This window comes from Mustela erminea, chromosome 1 (assembly GCF_009829155.1).
Source record: "Mustela erminea isolate mMusErm1 chromosome 1, mMusErm1.Pri, whole genome shotgun sequence".
Taxonomy (NCBI): domain Eukaryota; kingdom Metazoa; phylum Chordata; class Mammalia; order Carnivora; family Mustelidae; genus Mustela; species Mustela erminea.
Genome location: NC_045614.1, coordinates 173,465,890 through 173,488,128, shown reverse-complemented (window position 1 = coordinate 173,488,128; position 22,239 = coordinate 173,465,890). Strand labels below are relative to the sequence as shown.

The window sequence follows — 22,239 nt, the reverse complement described above, 5'->3', positions numbered from 1 at the left end:
TAATAATGATAATCACTTAAAGCTATATTATGCTTTTCCATTTACAAAACTCCTATGTACTATTATTTCATCTTTGTTAGGCTACAAAATAGGTATTTATTCTCATATCACTGATGAAGAAAACAGAGGTACAAAGAAATTAAATAACTTCACAAAATTTACCCAATCAAAATAACTAGAAATCAGAGGTCTTTTAAATTACCACCAGCATTTCTATTTGTGTTAATCTACAATTTATATAAGACATCACTGTGAAAGAGGACCATTATTTGTTAAAAGGCTGTGCTAAAAACTGAAATTACACCTTGGAAGAAAATAAGGGAATGTTGCATGTTAATTAGGCCTGGTTCATGAAGTTCTGAAGCTTAAGGCAACTGTCTCATGTGGGGAGACATAACTGATTCTATACTGTTCAAAGATTTTTTTTAAAAAAACAATATAAACACTCTCAGTCTAGAAATAAGCAAAACAGAGTATTCTGCTTATGTAGTTACATTCCTTTCTGTATCAACGTACCTTGTATTTTTTGTATTTTTTGTGTCGCCTTGTATTTTTTGTGTCTCGGGTCCCTTATGTTTGAAATGGGATAACACTATCTTGGATGGGTGTGGTGAGGATTAACCAACTTAATACACATATATCACTTAGAACTGTGCTTGCCACAAAGTCAGTCCCAATTAGTGCTGACTGTAGGTAAGCCTTCTTGTTTTTTGTTTCTCCTACTAGGAGGAAAATACAAGCATTCACTCTAAAACTTCAGTGGGGGGAAGATTATCACACCTCAATTTATTAAGTGCTGATGCTTAAGAATTTAAGAAGATAATCTAACTAAAAACATGAATGTTAAGCATCTGAATTTTAAGTTACACTATGTAGAAATGTGCCTACAGCAAAGAGGTCAGTTTACCAAATATATTTTTCTTTATTGTTACATTATACTTCCACATGCCTGTCAAAGTTTCAGCAGCTTCATAATGACAGGCCTATGGCCATGATTCTATACTTCTCTGAAAACCATATGAGCAACTTTTCAACGGGGCTTAAACATGGAGATCAACTTAAAATAAAAATCTTCCCAGCAATAAGCAACAGTCCAACCCATATCCTTCTTACTGCAATAAAGAAGGAAATGCAACGGAAAAATGTGTTCAATAACTGATGCCAAACTGATTCAAAAATTGTGGTTCGCTGCCTGAAAATAGTACTAAAGGGTGGGGGAGGAATCAGCCTTGCATTCTCTTTCCATTATGATGATTATTCAATAAACAGTTTTGCTCAGTTCTGAAATAGGTATTTCAAGGACTGTGGGTGGAAAAAAAGTTTTGTCACTTTCTGGAAGGGCTTACCCTTTTAACTCCGAATGCTCCATCTGGGAACACAGCAACGTGCCTTGGGTCAGACTGAGTGTCTGACCCAGGAAATCCAGATCACCAACAGGAATAACAGTAAGGTAATCATAAAGGGCATGTCCTGAATTCCAGACTCGAAGCTAACCAGAATCAATTCGCTTTTGAACCTGAGCAGTTTTCACAAAAGATGATAATTATCCCCACCTGCCTTTAATTGGTTTAAGATGCTACTTAATTACCTTGCCTTGCTACTCTGTCCATCAGTGTAACCTAACTTTAGGGGTCACACTTCCAAAACTTCTCTTTTTCCTCCCAGAGATTTTCCCCAGAAAAATCCAATACCAAAACGGAGGCCTTCATAGCAGGGTCTCGCTTCTCTCTTTTCGGAAAAACCAAAGGCCTTGACAAAAAGTAAAGCCGCGCCAACTTGAGGGACAACAGGCAGAGCCCACCTTTGCAAAGGAACCCAGCGAGTGCTCAGCCAGGTCTGGCCAGGCACCAAAGCTCACCGCACCCGCCCCAGTGCATCTGCAGATTCGGCGCCCCACCGGGAGACCCGGCATCCCGGAGGCTCCCCCAGCGCCCCCGCCGCCCCTGGGACTCCGCGCGCTGCGCACTCCCCGCGGACCACTCACCTTGCTGGGCTCCGGTGTCCTCGAGCAGCAGGACCAGGATAAGTAGGAGCAGGAGGAATAGAGGCATGGGGAAGGAGGAGGAGTTGCAGAGGGGAGGGAGAGGGCGGGAGAGGGGGAGCGCGGCCCGGGCGGGGGTGGCGGCCGCGGCCCGGACTCGGAGACCGTGAGGGCTGCGCCCGGCTCTCAGCACAGCCCGGCTCCCCATCGCGGTGGCCCGCAGTCCGCCTGCATAGTGCGGACGCCCCGGGCGAGGCGGCGGCGGCTCGGACTGGAGAGCCAGAGGCAGCGCGCGCTGCGCCCCGCGCCGGGACCCTCTCTGCCCCTCGCTCCGCTTTCGCCTCCTCCTCTTTAGTTCCTTCCCTCCGTTCCCTGCCCCGAGACCCCAGACCAGAGCGCAGGGTAAGAGAGGAAAGGAAGGGGGGTAGTCGAGCCGCGGAGGAGCTGGGGGGGACGCGCCTCCCGCACCGCGTTCCTCAACCCGACCCGGGCTCTCGCGGCACACGCCCGGGGCTCCGGCTAGCTGGCAGGCAGGCCAGCCGCCCGCTCCCTCGCGCTCCCTCGGGCGCGCACTGACCACGCCCCTTCTACCCGCCACGGCCAATCCGCAGTTGGCTCCGGTCCGTCTCCCTCCGCGCCTCCCAATCAACACGCTCTCTCCTCTGTCGGCCCGTTAGCTCCCCGGCCCACTCCTTGAGCTCAACCGCCCCTCATCTCTCTCCTCCAATCCCCTGCAGCCTAAGCGAGGCGTCCCACCCGCCTCCCCCAATCCGGGTTCCGCCCCCAAGCTCGGGCCCCCGGCAGCCCCGCCCCGCCCGCGCGCCTGTTATTGTTGGGACCGCAGCCCAAGCTGATCTCGCCGAGGCCGCCGCTTGCTCTGGTCAATGACTTCCGGGACTTCCCCCATCCCTCTCTCCCCGCTCCTCAGGCCCAGCTTTTTCATTGCTCCTCCCCTGCCGCGCATCAGGCCACTGGAAGGGGTGGGAAGCCAGGATCCTGGATGGCTTTAGCTGGGAGCTGAGGCTAAGAAACGTTTTACCAAAAAATAGAGCGTGTTTTTTTTTTTAAATTAAAACTACAGCCAGTTGTTGCAGCAACTCCACTTTAAAATTAAAAAATACAGTGTTGATATAAAAGAATATGTATTTCTTGTTTCCTATGCCTTTTACTCGATTTACTATATTCGGGGAGGGACCAAAAAAAAAAAAAAAAAAAAAGCATATAACAAAATCCCTGCCCCAAAAGCAGTTTAAACCTAACATCCTAACATTCATTCAGCCATTCTACCAAGAGTTGTTGACCACCTGCTATCTGTTAGCAAAACTTATGCTGAGACTTGGGGGATTTACAGCCATAATACAGAAATCTTTCCAGGATCTAGTATTGGTACAGAGAGGGAAATACATCATGAAAGTCAGAGTGCAACAAATTCGATGGCGTCTGTAAGTAAATGTAGTGACAAGAACAACTGGTTTTGGGAAAGGGGAATCCACAGGACTAGGCAGTGATAGCTTTTAGCAGAAAGGTGCCATCCAGGATTTTTTTAATATGGGCCCCCAAGAAAAGGATGATGTCATTAATAACTACAGAAAACTGGAAAGTTGTGTCAGGTTGTGAAGGCAAATGAATTAATTTTGGACATGCTGAATTTGAGAAGCTCACTCAGCAGCTAGAATTTGAAGTTATGTAACAGGCAGGTGGACATTTTTGTCTAAAGCTCAGGTTGAGGAGTGCCTTGAAGTCATGGGTGAGAGTAATAAATGGATGTGATATTCAAAACCATGGAAGGGACGAGCATCTTCGAATGAAAAGCTGAGAGTTGAGAAGGACGCTGGCAGTCATCTTGTTCAACTCCACTATAAACCCCTCATGCATTCAACTCTTCTAACAAATTTAATCAATAAGCATGTATTGGATGTCTGTTAGACCTCACTATGCTATAGAACTAATGTAGGCAGTGGACATAAGAAGTTCAACAGGAGGAGCCTATGTTCTGTGGGGGAGGTGAACAAAATCATTTCTGTCAGTGCCATTTTGGAGGTATAAACTATAGTGAATATGAAACTCCAGCTGAGTCTTAAATAGAAAGACAAAGTGTAGAAAGTGATCTTCATCTTGGATAAAATCTTGAATAAAGAGATTAAGTGATCTGAAGCTACAGAGAAAGTAGGCTGGCTCACAGGCACCAAGGCAATCGAGGTCAATCCATGTTGAGGGAGCTCAATGCGGTTAACTGCTGCTGGTTTCACAAGAAGAGCTGAAAACGAGTCCAGAAACATTGATAGGAGCAAGATCTAAGACAGACTAAGGAGTCGGGGTTTTATTTATTTATTTTTTAAAGATTTTTTTTTAATTTATTTGACAAACAGAGATCACTAGTAGGCAGAGGGGCAGGCAGAGAGAAAGGGGGAAAGCAGGCTCCCTGCTGAGCAGAGAGCCCGATGCAGGGCTCAATCCCAGGACCCTGGGATCATGACCTGAGCTGAAGGCAGAGGCTTTAACCCACTGAGCCACCCAGGCGCCCTGGGATTTTATTTTTATAACACTGAGAAACCCCTAAAGGGTTCTAAGAAAGTGCGACATTATTAAATTTTTATTTCAGAAAACTCAACTAGGCAGGAGGGTGAGGAATAGATTGTAGAGAGAGCAAGACTGGAAGCCAGGAAGAGCTCATCCATAGACCAGCCCAGTGACCTGTAGAGTTAAAAGCAGTGACAGTGAACTTGCACTGCAGGGGCAGTAGGCTTGGACAGGGGAGGCTGACATGAAGGATATTTATGAACGTAGTGACTGATTAGATGGGAATAAAGAAAAGTCAAGGAAGATGCTCAGGTTTCTAGGTAGAAAGCATTGCCTTCCACACAGCAAGGGAACATGATAAGGGAAACTGGTCTGGTTGAATGTGGAAGTAGAAGATCTTGAGCTCAGTATTGGACACGTCAGACATGAATGCTAACATGACAAGCAGTCAGTCACATAAGAAGATTTGTAGCAATAGGCTCTCTGAGACAACCCATCTTGTTTGTTGGACAACTCCTTTCATGAGTTCATGACGACTTTAAGGCTACAGAAATGGAGACAGACTGAGATATTGTGAACCTCAGGCTGGCACTCTGTTGACTACGTGGAACTGCTCCAGGGGCAGAGGATTCGCCCGTGGGCCCTTGGTACTGTAGAAGCCTTGCTGGAACAGGCAAAACCTGGCCTATAGTCCCCTCTACTCCTTGATAACACAGCATGAAAAGATGCCAACTATAAATACCTAAAGTAAGAGGTAGGAGTACTCACATTTTTGATCCCTGTTTTACTGACTGTCTGATATTTTGAAGGGTGATTTAAAGTGGAGAATAGGGTAGTGAAGATGTTCTGAATGAGGTCAGTAGTAGGAAAGGGATGAAGGAGGAAGGGGCAAACTGAAGTTATATTTAAAAAGGTGAAATCAAAAGTTCTTGGTGACTGATATTCTCTATGACAATTTTCGTATTTCTATGCTTCAACTTCCTTTTGATCTGGCACTGTAAAGTATGGAATGCTGGCTACAGAACATCTCTGGAGATCCTACTGCTTTATGTATCGGGGAATTATAGGTCTAACACAGATGCAGGAGATGTTATAGGTATAACACAGATGCTAGTTCAGTCCCTATTCTCTCCCCACTTCTGGGCATTGTCACTCTACTGAGTTGCAAAAACAATGACAAATTGCTCTGTGATGATGAAAATCTCCTTGTGGGACCATAGGCCAATGTGATGTGCATTCATTTCTAGGACAATGCCTGGATAGAGCAGAATTGTAGTTTACGTTACCTTTCTTACTCTCTGCATGCTGCTTTAGCCAACTTAGTCATCTTCCTTACCTCTGGGGCTTGGGTGCGTTTGCAGGCTAACATCCAGAGAGGCAATGGGAACAACACTTGTCCAGGATCCATGTGACTCAGAAGGCTGGGTAAGTAGGAGCTGGGGATTCTAATCAGGATCCAAAGTGGTTGGGTCTGGAGGAAGCCACCATCATAGGAGTTAGAGGCTCCCAGAAGCAGTTAGAAGCTCCCAGAAGGCAAGCTCAGGTCCCAGCTCCTTCCTACAGGGCTTCAAACAGATATGGATTTTGGAGCTTCCCTTGGGGACAAGCTCGACAGAGAAAACACAAATCGAGCAGTGTCTTCATTGCACACCAGTTTTCTGACATGTGCTAGGACTGGCAGCAGCTATAGTAATCTCCATTCATTGGTAAATGAATTAATGCTTTGGATGAAGGCTGTGGGGAGGACTAGGGCTTCAAGAAAGGAACACATGGGATGGTTATATATGAAATATTAGGAAATATTAGGAAATTAAAATGTGTCATTTTTTAAAAAAGATTTTATTTATTTATTTGACAGAGAGAGATCACAAGTAGACAGAGAGGCAGGCGGAGAGAGAGGAAGGGAAGCAAGTTCCCTGCTGAGCAGAGAGCCCGATGCGGGACTCGATCCCAGGACCCTGAGATCATGACCTGAGCCGAAGGCAGCGGCTTAACCCACTGAGCCACCCAGGCACCCCAAAATGTGTCACGTTTGGGTGTATTTATATTTGTACCATGTTAGGAAATTTAAAAATAAATATAGAGTCTTTTTAAAAACATATTTATTTATTTATCAGAGAGTGCGAGAGCAGAAGCAGGAGGAATAGCTGGCAGAGGGAGAAGCAAGCTCCCTGCAGAACAAGGAGCCCAACATGGGACTTGATCCCTGGGCCCTGGGATCATGACATGACCCAAAGGCAGACACTTAACAAACTGAGCCACCCAGGCATCCCTAAATATAGTCTTAACCTAAATTTTAATTCACCATATCTTGTTTCCCTTTTTGTCTTCTCTCTCTTGTTCTCTTTCTTTCTTTATTCCTGTCTTTCTTTCTCTTTCTTTTCTTTCTTTCTTTCTTTCTCTTTCTTCTCTTAATTGATAATGAATGGAGGAATAGAGAACATGGAATTGATCTATAGAGTAAATGAAAATATGTACAGAATGGTTACAGCCTACTATTTCTGCTTCCAAATGAATCCCAGTTCAGCCACTGCTTAGGAAATGATAATGGAGGGAAGGAACACAGGGACTGGTGTCTTTGCTTCTGTTCATACAGAAACATCTGGGTTTTAATGGTATGATACAATAAGAATCATTGGCACCATCATTGCTATTAAATGTCTGTTAGGCATTAATAAAACAGAAGAGACTCATTTAATATGGCATTTATACTGGAAACCTTGGGATGATGGTATGTAATGAATCACTGGTGGGCTTTATCAGTGAGTGTGTATTTTTGGCAGGGTAACAGAAAGAGGAAGCAAATGAGAATTCACTTTTGTGATCTTCCAGTGGGATAGGAGAGAGAAGAATGTGGCAGTTCTGGGGAAATATTTTAAACTTCAAAGACCAGAGCCCTCAGATCTGGTTACTCTTCCCCCAGGAGCATTTTCTTTGTCCTGTTGACTGTTTGGACAAATGTTTGTAACCAAGATTGTTGCTAAATGTCTGAATTCTGCTGAGAAGACATTCTTCGTTTTTGTCAATAGAAGCGGTTTCGATACATTTTTTTTCTTTTTATCTTGTACCTTCTTTCAGTTAGTCATTTCATTCAAACCTAACTCTCAGGTTTATTATTCACATCTTCTTAACTTTGGCAAACTATTTAGGTAGTACAGCAAATTTAAGACAGAAGTGTTAGGAACCTAATTTATTATAGAAGATATTTAATTTCTATTAGTGGATAATGGCTAAATACTTTTTTCTTGGCATAGTTCAGCAACATGATGGACTTAGATTATTTGCCCTTTGCCTTTTTCTCCACTACAATCATCCCTCTCTTTCTACTCCTCACCCCCACCAATACCCCTTTGGTTTTTCTAGTAACATAAAAACTTAACCAACGCATTCTCTTGCAGCTGAGAACAAGAAGGCTTCAGCTTGGTATTTTATCTCTAAGGGAGGCAGCCAAAGATTTTAGTAAAATCATGTGACAACTGCCCTCCAGAACATCAACATCATGCTTAGGAATGAAAGAATTAAATTATTCATGAATGGTAACAGAAAACTGAAAATGAATAGGGAACATGCTAGAGTATCTGAGATAATATGATTTAGGTGTGCAGTAGCTGCCTGCCGCCCCTGCTGGATGCCCATATTCTTTCCTGCGGGACCTTTGCTGGCAACACCGTCGAAAATTAAATACACAGAGCTGAAATGCTATTTGGCTTCTGAAAAATTGAGTTGTTTCACAAGCTCATGCAAATAGCTCTGGACCAGACTCCTGTATCCACCTTCCATTTGAAAGTGCTCTATGACCTCCAGCAAGGCTCCTAACCTCTCTATGCCGCAGATGCCTTATTTATGAACTTCATGATGGACTCAAAGTTTGACAATTCTCCCAAATTTTCACTATCCATTACTTGTTTTCATCTCATTTTTAAGTCCTCAATTCCAAAATAGCTATGTAATGTATGAGGGAGAGGAAACACCAGCTGATGACCACAGAATTCTTCCCTAGGAGAGCATTGTCTGTGCTGACCAGGAGGGAAGGGTGCACTTATTTGGAAAATAACCCTCGTGCCCCCTAACCCTCGCCCAGTGAGCCCTTTATGAACTGGGACTGGTTGAAGAACCCCAGTTCTATTCAGTGAAAGAAGCAAATAGGACCTGGGAGTCGGGAGGGTAAACTTATCAGGATGGAGATGAGCAAACTCAGAGGACATAAAGCTGGCTGGAAGCTGGAGCTCAGGAAATGTGAAAAACAGTAAAAATTTCCCAGTAGTTAGAATGCAAAGATGCTTTGAAAGGTAGATGTAGCTAATGAAAAATTGTTAGATGTTCGCTATATGTGCTATATTGTTACATCCCCCACCATCCCCCACAACCTAGACTTTCTCCCAAACTCTCCCTTAAATTTACCACAGTTTAAACCTTGATTGTCATTAAGGAGAGCATGTGAGGTGCTGAGCACCGGGTGTTAAACGCAACTGATGAATTATTGAACACTACATCTGAAACTAATGATGTACTATATGTTGGCTAAATGAAGTTTTTTTTTTTAAAAAGCCTTGATTGGATGAAACTCTGGGGAAGGGGGTCTTACAAGTGAAGAGGGGACAACCAGGTTGGTGTCCAACATATTGATTCTTCATGGGAGAGGGCAGTGTCCTCAGGAGGTGAAATGAAAGCAGAGATAAAGAGATCAGGAATAGCAGGAGATTCCTAGAACCAGAGGTTTTGAGAAGCTTAAACCTTCCCACTACTCACCATCCTCTTAACAAGAGGCTTTCAGGGGTGCCTGGGTGGCTCAGTGGGTTAAAGCCTCTGCCTTCAGGTCATGATCCCAGGGTCCTGCGATTGAACCCCGCATCAGGCTCTCTACTCGGCAGGGAGCCTGCTTCCTCCTCCCTTTCTCTTTGCCTCTCTGCCTACTTCTGATCTCTGTCTGTCAAATAAATAAATAAAATCTTTAAAAAAAAAAAAAAACACAAGAGACTTTCATTCCTGGATAGGTCAGGATATTTGAACAATTTTTGTCGTTTTCCTATTTGTTTTTAAGTTTTTATTTGCAGTCAATGTAATACAAGCATGGTATCAGTTTCAGGTGCACAATATAGAGATTCAATGATTCTATATATCACCCAGTGCTCATCACGAGTGTTCTCCTTAATCCCCATCATCTATTTCAGCCATCTCCCCCTCCACCATCTTTGAACAATTTTGTCAAATATAAAAGGAGCCCATGACTGGCCATAGCAAGCGAGAGGATTTAAAATCATCCAGACAGCTGACATTTAGACAGAAAGGACACAAGGACAAGCAAATAATAGTACAACAATTCTACTTTTTATTTTCTAAGAACCAAGAGAAGGGAAATAGAAATTGGGATTTTTTTTTAAACGCAGGCAACTATTCTTTTGAATCCTTCAATTAAATTTTAATTTAGATCCTTTAAATTTAATAAGTTGATAAAATAGAAACTAATAGTTTAAATAATAGCAAGACTTTGGAAATACAATGTTTAAAAGGAATACCTAAGGTTTTTGAAACCAATAGTATATCATCTTCTTTATATCACATTCACAGCCTAGTTGTTGGACTGATTTTTAACACAATAAGGTATAAATGAGATGCAGAATATATTCTACATTTTCCTTTAAATAGATCTTTTTATTGTGGGCATTCTATTAACCATGATTTTAAAATGGCAAACTATGGACTAAAAGGAAATAATATGTTGTTCAGATAAACCTTACCTTCCCTGAGCATCTGCATTAGTAATCGGGCTTTAATGCCAATGTAAGTAATACTTTACAATTGACTGATATGTATGATCATTTGTTCATCGCTAACATATCACACGAAAGTAAAAATACCAGATATTTTTCTAAAGGATTCATTGCAGACCAAGATAACTCCTGGAAGGGAAACAAAGGAGAATGCAATTTCCCTGAACTTGTTAATTAAAACAAACAAACAAACAAACAAAAACAAAAAAATCTTGAAGGATTGTATATGTCTGGGGCTCATAGAATTTTGAATAAATAAGACTTTTCTCACCACGTATCTGGCATTATATACTGGTTATCCCTTTAAATCAATACTTAGTTCCCATTTGTAGACCTGAAGAATGTGCCTTCACTTTTGATGCATGTAGTCAGTGTATTTGATACTACTGACGTTGAGGGAGAGAGCTGGCCTTGGTAAAAGACACATATTACTGAGTCACAAGTAGTCCTGCAGCAATGAAAATTTATGGATTTCCTACTTACTTAGTACTCATTTGGAATACCCTCAGAGAGTAACAGCTTCATCTCATCACACAATTTAACTATTTGTTTAGCTGTTTGATTTGAAACAGTAAAAGTGGTTTTATTTCCGAAAAATCAATGACCAGACATAAAGTAACTCAGGATTCACTTTAGTCTTTTTGTCGTTCGCTATTATTCTCATATTGATAAATAATATTGAGAAAGTACTTCATTATCACAACTGAAATGTATCCACTCACTCTAGATGCCATTAGAAAGCCACATACGTATGGAATTAATCGAATCACCTGCAAAATAATGTCCCTACCAGAAAACCATGCTGAATCAGCACCCAGATTTTATTTTAATAATAACTGCAACAGTGTGTATAATTAGATTGAAATTCTCTCCAAACTCAGACATTCATGTGTACTTATGGCAGCCATCCATTTAAAGAAATTATAGTTAGACACGGCCCAGAATGAATTTTTAAACACCATCTGTGCCCTAATGGAAAACAAAATGAAACAAATGAGCCATGTTTGAAGATAGGTTAAAATATTATACTCAAATCCCATCTGTAATCACATATTCTCCCCTGCAAGTTACTTCCCAGCATTTATGTCTATATATTTGGCATGTAGAGACTTTGTTTTCTATATCCACTTTTTCCTGATCCTGGAATCATTTTCATAAAAGTGTGTTTTATTTCATTCTATCATATGAAATAATGCTCATCTTTATTTTCCCAAACTAAATGAACACAAGAGGAAGTTAACATTCACGAAAAATAGAGTGACTAGCTTCTAAATATTTTTCTTTAAAAGTTGTTCCTTCCCGCATCGGGCTCTCTGCTAGACGGGGAGCCTGCTTCCTCCTCCCTCTCTCTCTCACTCTCTCTCTGCTTGCCTCTCTGCCTACTTGTGATCTCTCTCTGTCAAATAAATAAAATCTTTAAAAAAAAAAAAAGTTGTTCCTATAGACTTGATGTAGCTAATGAATGTTAAGAATACTGCATATAAGAGAAGACAATACAAAAACTGTATTTAGAAGAGAATCTGAAGATATTTTGAGAATGTAAAATGTCTTTTCAAAAAAATGCAAAGAAGCTCAGAATTCTAACTCTTACCCACAGAATGTTAATTTTTCCCCATCAGGTTTCCAAATTGACTTGAAAACAAGAATGATGCCTTAATTTTATGCTTTATGGAATGAAATGAGCTACTCTGTTGAAACGAAAACCTGCAGAATCACCTGGTGCAACTTTCCAAGTTTGGAGAGCCTCTTTTGGAAACCTGCGGCCTCCTTTCAGTAATGATAGGGAAAATTTTGAGAATTGGGTTAGAAGATTTAATTCTGACAGCCACACTGTGTGAGTTCATTAGGGTTCTTGGCTTTTTCAGATTTATATTTAAAAATCATTATGTGTCTATTTCCACCAAACTTGTGTCCATCCTAAGCCGTATATCTTCCCTATTCCTTCTCCTTTGCTGTAAGAGTCTAAATGAAACACTTTGAACCATTAATGGAATGTAGTTGACCCAGTGCCCTCTCTGTCACAATGTTGATTCACAGCCACAAGGAGCAATGGGCAGCAAGCCCAGATACAGACAGTGTCTAAAACTCAGCAACAGGTCAAATGTGCTGCTTGCTTAATGGGTCCCTCTGTCTTGAGCAAGCAGGTCACCTGTGCCAGTGGGTACAATTTCTCATGGTAGGAATTAGTTGTACACAGTTTCCTGTCACCAGGATTCCTCAGAAGGCTGTTTGTGACCAGGATGAGGTACCCTTCTGCAGCAACTGAATAAGCATGTGCTCTAATGCTGGCTGCCTCCTATGGTCAGGGACTGTGACTGGAAGAAGAAAGGGAGGGGGATTCATGTTTAGTGAACCTCTACCTCTGCTTGGCATTTTACCCATGTGATATTATTGGTGTCTCACAGCATTTCAGTGAAGTAAGTATAATTATTAACACATGGGCACATGGATTCAGTGATTAGGCTGGGACTCAGCTAGAGTGAGACTCTAGGCCTGTCAAATGTGAGTGCTCATGTTTTTTTCCACTTGACCACACTGCCTCCATAGTTATTCTGGGAATTTTGCTTATATCACTCAATGACCTAAATTCTTTCCAAAGCCTTCTACAAGCAGGCAACAAAACACCTAATAAAAGCACGCTATTTTTTTTTTTTTTGTCACAAAATAGGTATTTAATACAAATGCCTACTTTGGAAACTGTTAGTAAATGTCCATTTAATCTCTTGAGTTTTCTGAAATTTCATCAAAAAATTCAAATCTTGAATATTTTGAGAGGTGCACAAACTTAGATTCTGGAGTTGTTTGTTTAAATTCAGTGGTCAGAGAATATACTGGCATGCCTCCTCTTTGCATAATGTAGTCCCGCAAAGGCTTGGAGAATCTGGGAGATTAACTTCTGGTTAAAAATGTGGATTGACCACAAACATTCTTTCCTCCTACTCTGAAAATGATGTTAAAATGACATCAGGAGAATTAAGAAGGTGTACCAATAAGGGCAAAGACTAAGGAAACCTCAGGCAGCAGACTGGAATTTAAGAACCAGAGCTGAAAATTGAGTTGGGAGAGCGCATAAGTACACGTCTTCATCCTGAACTAAAGGGCTGTGGTGCTCTTTCACCATCAGGCTTTCATCAAAAGACCAGGCCACATTGTTATCTAAACGTTACATGGAATGTTCTGAAACTTCACTGAGGTTCTGGAACATTCTTCCATGCCATTACTATCTGTGCTGCTTAAATTTTGTCTTACGCCTGCTCTTGGTTGCAGTATCTGGTAAACTTGCTCTGGGTTGCAGTATCTGGTAGGCTTGGCCAGTGGTTATATTCATCCCATATTCCTGGTGTGTCAGGGCCTGTTTGCATTTTAACAGGTACTTACTAAGTGAGCAAGAGCATGTATTGATTTGGTGCCACACTAACCTGAGAAGTGGCAACTAATTTCTACTGAGTCAGTTTGGCAACATGAAAACATGAAATTTTCTAATGAAACATACAAGAATTTTGTGCCAAAATTAACTGGGTCTTGATAGCATTTCTTTTCAACCACCAGTAGATCTTAGAATAACACTTTAACACCATAACCCCCAAAGAGACAGTTACTATGTCAAAAATCATGCCTGTATCTCTACGTAGCCCCACCACTCTTCCTCCTCCATGCTTTCTGCATTGTTTGCTATACACAATGGCATAAGGTCCACCCACACATCTCCACAGTGTAAGCAAATAGCATGCTATAAACTACCAAGAGTTAGCTGGAAATCACAAATCTCTTTTCACACTTTTGGATTCTCTAAGCATACGCTTAAGGTTTTAAAGAATCCCTTCCAGGAGCTGGATTTTTTTTTTTTTTTTTAAATCTTGTTGTGAAGGAATCCATAGACCATTCGTTTAAGATCATGGGGTTCTTAAAAATCCAAGCTTAACTGTGAACATTCTACATACAGGTTTAGAGGGAATTATTTGTTGCTAAGAGCATGGACGACTTTACATAATTTTAGTGTCTCTTGACAGTGGATAGCACCATAGTAGTTTTATGATAAAGGTATGATGAATCAATAACGTATAGATGAAAGGAATATGACTCCCTTGTACTAAAAAATTCTCTAATAGTTTAGATGCCAGGTATCACCCTTCTATTTCTGGTTTTACCACTAGCTTCTGTCCTAAGACGCATGTTACAGGACAAAAATAAAAGATAAACCTCTGTTTACTTAAGACTGCATATTCAACATTCTGCTATTTACAGCAAAATGTGATTCTAACTAAAGCATGTGTAGGGAAGGAGGATGTTCCACTGAAACAAAATATAAAGCAGGTGCACACTGGCCATTTTCTGAGAGGAATTTGAGCTGAAAAAGACTTTGTTTTAAATTGGTATAACAGACCCTTTCATGAATGCTGAGTACAGAGCTATAGGAGTCTGCTATTCCTTAATCCCTAATATGATTAAGTATTAAGTCATTTCTAACATGTCTATGATATTGTCCATAATACTATAGCAAGATAGAAATATGAGTGAGGAATGGATCTCTAATAAGCTTCTATTAGAGCTTATTAGAGATGACTGGATAAGCACAAAGATAGATGATACAAAGTGCAGTCCAGTGCATACCATGAAATAGATGTAATAGAGAGAAACATTGCATTTTGTTGAAAGGATCTGGAAAACTTCATACAGAAAGCCTTTGAGAATGGACAGGATCTCATCAGGTTGAAAGGTTAGGACACTATCGAAGAAACTGGTACAAAGCCATGAAGGTGGGTGTGATCTAAAGACCTATTAGCTACCGTATAAACTATGTTAATTTTTTCAGCTCCTGATAACTGTCAAAATATCATTTTAGATCATTGCGATCCCCCACTTACATTTTAATTAAGCCCCCTTCAATACTCTTGTCAGAGAAAAAAAAATTATTTCCCCATTTAGTTCTAGCAATGAAAGTAGGGACTAGAAGATACTGTTTTGGGGGTATTAATGTAAATGAATTCCTTATTTGTATCCACTGTCTGTGAGAGAGCCTGGAATATACTAGTGCATTTTTATTTTCCATGATGATTTGAAAGATGCTTATTTTAATGATATCAGGATTATAATAAATGCAATCTCCTTGACTATCCTTGCCCACGGTATAATGTGTGATGTTCTTTAATTGCGCTCCTTGTCAAGCAAAAGGAAATTATACAAAGGAAGTGATACAGCCTGGGAACAGATAAGTGTTGCACTTTGTAAATTGCTCCAGAGTGTGGGAGAATCCCTAATGAATTTTTGATCATCACTTATCTTCCTTATTTTTAAAATGCAGTCTATGACATTCTTTCCTGATGGTAGAACGGAGAGATTACCCTTCTTCAAGGTTGCCAAATAGCTAATACCATGGAAGCCTTTGCATGTAACCTGAACAAAACATCCAAATGGCCGAAGAGATTATAAGGGTTTCAGAAAAGAAATTCAAATAATAAGAAAAAAAATATATATATAATGCATTAGGCATTAGGTCAACCTGTGGACACCAAGAACAGGAATAATGCTACCTTTGAGACTGCCACATGTAGACTGTAAACCGGTCGATTCTAGAGAGTGGCATTCAAAGTCGGTGGAATGGCACTCCTGTTGTTGAGTAGTGCACAACCTCCATGGCCACAAAGGCAGCCCAGGCCATTCTTCGAGTTGTCTTTTGTTTTGCTTATTGTGGCTGCAGGGGTTTCCTTGCCAATTTTCCCTGTGTTTTTGGCCTTTCTTCTAGCTCTTACTTTTCCTGGAGCATTGGCAGTGGGACTGATCGGCAGTTGGGTTATCCTACACTGTCTTTGGCTGTGTGCTTGACTCCCTATATTATCCCAAAAACTAGCCTTCATGTACCCACAGTCTTTGTGGAATGGTTAGTGGGATGTTTTTTCCTTTGTTACCTCTTATTTGTAGGCTCCTTCCAGATGTCAAGGTCTTTCCCTGCTTATGACTTTTTGCTTTAAAGACAATCACAGGGGTGCCTGGGTGACTCAGTGGGTTAAAGCCTTTGCCTTCAGCTCAGGTCATGATCCCAGGGTCCTGGGATCAAGCCCCAGATAGGGCTCTCTGCTCCTCGGGGAGCCTGCTTCCTCCTCTCTCTCTGCCTGCCTTTCTGCCTACTTGTGATCTCTGTCAAATAAATAAATAAAATCTTTAAAAAAAGAAATAAAGACAATCACATTTTGTTTCTGTGCCCTTTTATTAGAGGGACTGTATCATATATTGTCTGATCAGAGATAACTTAAGATGTGGTATATGGTCATTCTAATATAAGGATGATATTGATAATGAAACTGGAAAAACAGGTATAAACTGGGACTGTGCTGGGCATCCTAGTGTGTCAGATCACCTATCCTTCTCTTTCTCTAAACTGATATGCAACAGGCTCACACCTTTAAGAGAGAAGCTATGTTTGGAATATTTACATTCAGTAAACAAACAGCCATTGTCCTAATGTCCCTGAATGCACCTCACTTCATGGCATTTCTTCCAGGACTCTCCAGACCTCCCTACACTTTAGCATCTAAACTGCTAAGCCTTGCCATGGCCCAAGGTTGGCATCTGCTGTGATAGGAGCCGTGCCAATCCCTTGCTCAATGCCTATAATATTACCTCAGCCTTTCCCCCGTCTACAAAGTCCTTTTTTCTTTTACTCACTCTGTCATTCCATCAAAATGCAGTCCCAATACTGTGAGAATACCCAAGCTTCAGTTTTCTCTTTCATCCCTACCTAGAGATGTGTTACATTCAATTTTGTGATGTTGGTTATATACATGTCATAAATAGTGAGATATTTTTTCTGACTCAAGGAGAGAAAGGTATTTTTGATTTTGTTATCAGCCTCATAGAACCACATTGTGGTTATGGTCACTTTAGGCAAATGGCTTTGAAAGAAGAGCTCTGTCTCTCATCATAACAGCATTATAGAAATACTGTTTCTGTCTGTGAACTGCCTTCTCTGATTGGAATGTGCAGAAGATAACTGGTCTCCATGAGTAAGATCAGAAAAACTGAAAAAGAGTGTCAAAGAGTGTTATGACTTAAAAAGGGGGTAGAAAATGATTGTGTCTTTTGCTTAAAAATCATAAGGCAAGTATTTCCAATTACTGGGTTGAATTAAGACATTTCAAGCAGTAGGAAAAAAAAATGAGTTTTGCATTTGGTGAAACAAATTCTCCCTTTTTTGAGAGCACCAAATAAGAAACCAGGATTAAGTTCCCCCTCCCATATAGCAACTGTGGATTGAAGGGTGAGTTTGGTGTTAAGAGCTAGTATTTTCATGACTTCATATGAATGTGAGATCTGAAATATTTAAAATGCTAAGAGGACTTTAACAGGAACTTCTTTGGGGGAATTGGTGTCTTTTTTGTCATGCCCAGAACTGAGATTGAGAAAGGCATAAGGAGAACATAGGAATGTGATGGGGCTACAGAAAGAGCATATGACCTACAGGGAAATGAAAATATGGTTTCAAATCCAACTCTGTCCTTCGCTAACTAAACTCTGTGCAGCGACTTCCTCTTCTTAGAGGAAGGCAAATACTTACTTTCCCTATGAGGTTATTGTGAAGATTTTCCAATTTAAAGTAGGTAAAACAATTAGCATGCCTACCCACAGTAAGTGCTTGATAGATTTGTACAATAAAAACTGGGGAAGTTAGATGCAGAGTGTAGGAACTAAGGAGATAATTTTTAAGGAAGAGCCTAAGGCAAAGAGAAAGGAAGGATCGGTAAGACCCGAAAATTAGATGGGTCTGGGAGTGTGTGGAGAGTTGGAAGAAGACCATAAAATGAAGGAAGGAGAAACGATGAAGCTGGCACTCCTGGAGGAACTGACTCCAAGTCAGGTTGATACCAAAGGCAATCCTGGCATATACACAATCCCCTTGCTTCTCTGGAGATCAAAGTGGCAATTTCTCTCCAGAATAATAAAAAGAAGGCATACTTTTACAATGACTGCACCCCATGGGTCAGTGTTTAGATGGGAAGTGCATAGCCCTGACATCCAAGCCCTCCTGGAGGAGTTATCAGTGTGCTTTGGGAGGTGCTGTGAGGCCCCTGAAATTGTGTGAACAATTTGGTGTATATTTGTGTTTTCTGGGAACAGACTCCATTGCTCTCTTCAGAGTGAACAAGGATGGTGGTGGATGTTAAGTCCCTAACATTCATTCTGTGGCCCCCTCATTGCAATAGCAGCAGTGTAATTTGGGGAATTAGCATCTCCTCTAGCGAGGTGTGCTTGATCTAAGAACACTCCCGTGCCCCTCTACAATAACTGGCTTGCTATTAGGAAGAAACAGACCTGATATAGCCATCGCTCAGCTTTCCCCCTGACTCTTGAGAGAAAAAAGCTGTTCTTCCTCTAAAAGCACATGTCTGAAGAAGCACATGGCCCAGCCTGGAAACCAGCCTACAATCACGGCAGGATGAATCTGACATTGAGGGTAGAGAAATAGAGATGAAGAAAACTGGAATCTTTAAGACATTCTTGAGCCAATGGTTCAACAATGTCCTGAAGCCTGACCTACATCTGAACTTCCTCTCCTGTAACTAATAAATGTTATCATTTAAATGAGCTTGAACAAGGTATTCTGTTACTTTTACCAATTGTATCTGTAGTGACCTTCAAAGTGTGAGAGCCAGTAGTTTACACCACATTAAATCGACAACAATCATAGAGAATGCTTAAATGAACTATTCAATGTTTAAAGCCTTTTCAGTATAACTGAACAACATGATGTATTTCTGTATTCTGCCTCATCCACAGTGCTTAACAATACGTGCTTTTTCATTCCGATACAATTGTTGGAGTGCCCGTGGACGCTTTAAAGTGGGAAAAGGACGAAAGAGCACCATCATTCAAAAAGAGGTGGTGGTGGGAGCTTAGGGAGTGTGTGTAGGGAGGTCTCTAATTATGTAGTGCATATTACGTCATCACAATGGTTCAGAAAAACTCAGGAATACAAGAAGTGTAATTGGGGGGCACCTGGGTGGCTCAGTGGGTTAAGCCTCTGCCTTCCACTCAGGTCATGATCTCAGGGTTCTGGGATCGAGTCTGCTCGGCAGGGAGCCTGCTTCCTCCTCTTTCTCTCTCTGCCTGCCTCTCTGTCCACTAGTGATCTCTCTCTGTCAAATAAATAAAATCTTCAAAAAAAAAAAAGTATAATTGGGACAGTGCACAATACAACTGCATCAAGGCATCACTGGGGAGGGAGGTGTCTGCGTTTAGGTCTTGATCAACCCCTTGCTAGTCTTTTGCTCCAGAGGTAACTCCTTCAGTTTGGTACTTGGCAGGAGTGATTAAGTGCTCTCACTTCATTGGCAAATGAATGCTCTGAAGGCACCACCCCAGCTTGTGCTCTGCCCTGGCCTTTGCAATCTGCAGACAGCTAAATCCTAATCCAAATTTTAGTGGTAGACTAGTCACCCAGGCTCTTTCTGCTATGCACCCTCTTCACTAGACTGCAGAATCTTGCTTAGGCTCATCGGCTTGCTTTCTTTCTAGAGCACTCTGTTCAGAGCCCACAGTAACTTTCAAATACTCTCTATATCACTTTAGGTCTTGCACAGCTTGGGAGGATGAGGATGGAAACCTATGGCCCTCTATTGGCTAGATCCGCCATGCTGCCATGACTGTGTCAGGCTGTCTCTTCCAACATTGCAAGCAGAAAGCTAGGCAAATGTCCACTCTACTCTTAGAACTTGAAGTGAAACCAGAGAGGGAATTCTAGTATGCCCTTGCCACTATCCTCTTTGCATTTTTACCAGTTACTTAGGTTAATGAATAGAAATCAGTCCACAGATGATACAATGCTGGGAAAAATGAATGAACATAAAATCATACCTGCAAATGTCTAGTGCTTAATATATCCATTCTTCTATGTGCTTTCCATATATTAGCTTACTTAATTCTTATTTCATAGGTGAGGAACTTGGGATATGGGGACATTAAGTCACTTGCCTGAAGCCACACAGTGAGGAAAGAATAGAGTAAGGTTTGAACCCAAGTAGACTGGCTCTAAAGTACGTGCATTGGGGTGCCTGGCTGGCTCAGTTAAGCTCTGTGTTGGGCTCAAGTCATGATCCCAGGGTCCTGGGAGCAAGCCGCATATCTCCCTATTCAGTGGGGAGCCTGCTTCTCCTTCTCCTTGCTTGTGCTCTCTGTCACTATTTCTGTCTTTCTCTCAAATAAATAAATAAAATCTTTAAAAAAAATAGAGTACCTGCATTAACCATTACATTTTGATACCCTTAGCGTAGTATAATTGTCAACCCAATAGAATGGATTCTTTAGATTAGCTAAAACAAAGGGTAGAGTAGACTCCGTAGGAAATACAGATTTTATGATAGTCTATATGACAAAAGACAAGGGTTTTTAATTGGTTATCATCTGGATATGAACAGGAATAACTGCTTTTTAAAAGGTTAACACCATCCCAGATTTCTGGCAAAGAAAAATATGATTTAGCAAAATGGAGGCAATTGTCTCACTGTATTCTGACTATTCCAACCAATAGATTATGCTAGAATATTTCATCTAAGTCTAGTGCCGGAGTTTACAAATAACACTATCAGACTCAAGATGTCTAGTATATAAGCCAAAATGATGTTCAGTCCAGTGACCACTTCATATGAAATGGGACAGAAACTTGTCAAAGAGGCCAGGTAATAACAGTTTTTGGATATTCCAAGAGTCATTGTAAGAAATGACTGTGAGGTCATGGAGCTAATATTTCAGCTCAAGACTAGAAGAAACTACCTAAATGTTCAAAGTCTTCCACAGTGGTCAGGACTGCCTCATTATGCAGCAACATAACAGAAATTTGAGGAAGGGTCTGGATGATTCTTTGTTGAACATCTCATCTGATGGAAAATGATATTAATTGAAGTTCCATTCTGACAAAGTTGTTTTAGGAATTTGGCTTTTCAAAGGTAGTTTTTAGCCAAAAAATCCCACACAAAAAACCAAAAAAATTCCCCACACAATTGTAAATTTAAAAACATCAAATTAGTATAGGCTTCTCCAAACTCATATTAGCACATAATGATGGGCAACACTGCCATTAAACTTGAAAGAATGAAACTTAAGATGAAATTCTACTTACTTACTTATCATATGTTTTGCAAAAATATCAAAAGCCCAATTTCAAAAGGATATTTTCCTGCAACTTTAGTGTCTTTAAGTACTTTGGCTTTGGGAAGATACTGAAATAAATAGAAGTGTGCATGTGAAGTAGTTGATTGTCCTGTCAAGATGACCTGTATCCCAACTGCTCAAATGATGAGTGAGGAAGGCAGAAAAGGTTCATGTAATTAGAGAAATGAATTCTGGGTAACCCCAAAGAACATGTCTTGTGAGTCATTCATGTTAACATTTCTTTGAACTTTGTCTATCCTAAGGGAGATGAAGCAATTACATAGACATAATGTCTTCCCCTTTCAGTACAATGCATCCCACATTCCTCCGTCCATTCATCATCATCAGCAGTATTTGTGTTCAGTGCTGTCATGCAGAGCTATTTGCCAACAATTATTAAAAAAAAAGAAACCAAAAGGTTATGCATTAAGGAGACCAAGCAAAACCAATTTTCATAATCTGTACTGTAAAGACATCAATCCATTAAGGGGGAAAAGTCACGAAGGAGCCACCAAAGGATACTCTTGCATCAGTGGTTATCTCCAGAGAGCGAAGAAGTAAATGAAGTGTTTAATCTATCACTAATGATTTCTCTTTGAACAGAATCCACAATGGCTATGACAGTCATACAGCAGCCTAATCCTCCGTTTGCTGTCCATTTGACCTACAGTCTCACTCACTGCTTGTGAAAACCTGTTTCTCTGGAACTTCATCATTACCTGCTTTTTTTTCTTCCAAACAACAACAGTAACAAAAATACTCTAAGATTTTATTACCAGAGGCATTTCAAGCATCCTGTCTGATACAATATTGCTCCTATCTCTC

At 40.9% G+C, this 22,239-nt stretch overlaps 1 protein-coding gene across 1 annotated transcript in view; it reads right to left on the bottom strand.

The window, feature by feature from the left end:
* DCBLD2 (discoidin, CUB and LCCL domain containing 2) overlaps positions 1-2,573 on the bottom strand; it is a 103,721-nt gene extending 101,148 nt beyond the window's left edge. The window contains exon 1 of the mRNA XM_032351257.1: positions 1,985-2,573. Coding sequence (XP_032207148.1) covers positions 1,985-2,189 — 205 coding nt within the window. The 5' untranslated portion in view covers positions 2,190-2,573. The remainder of the gene's footprint in view (positions 1-1,984) is intronic.
* Positions 2,574-22,239: the final 19,666 nt, after the last annotated feature.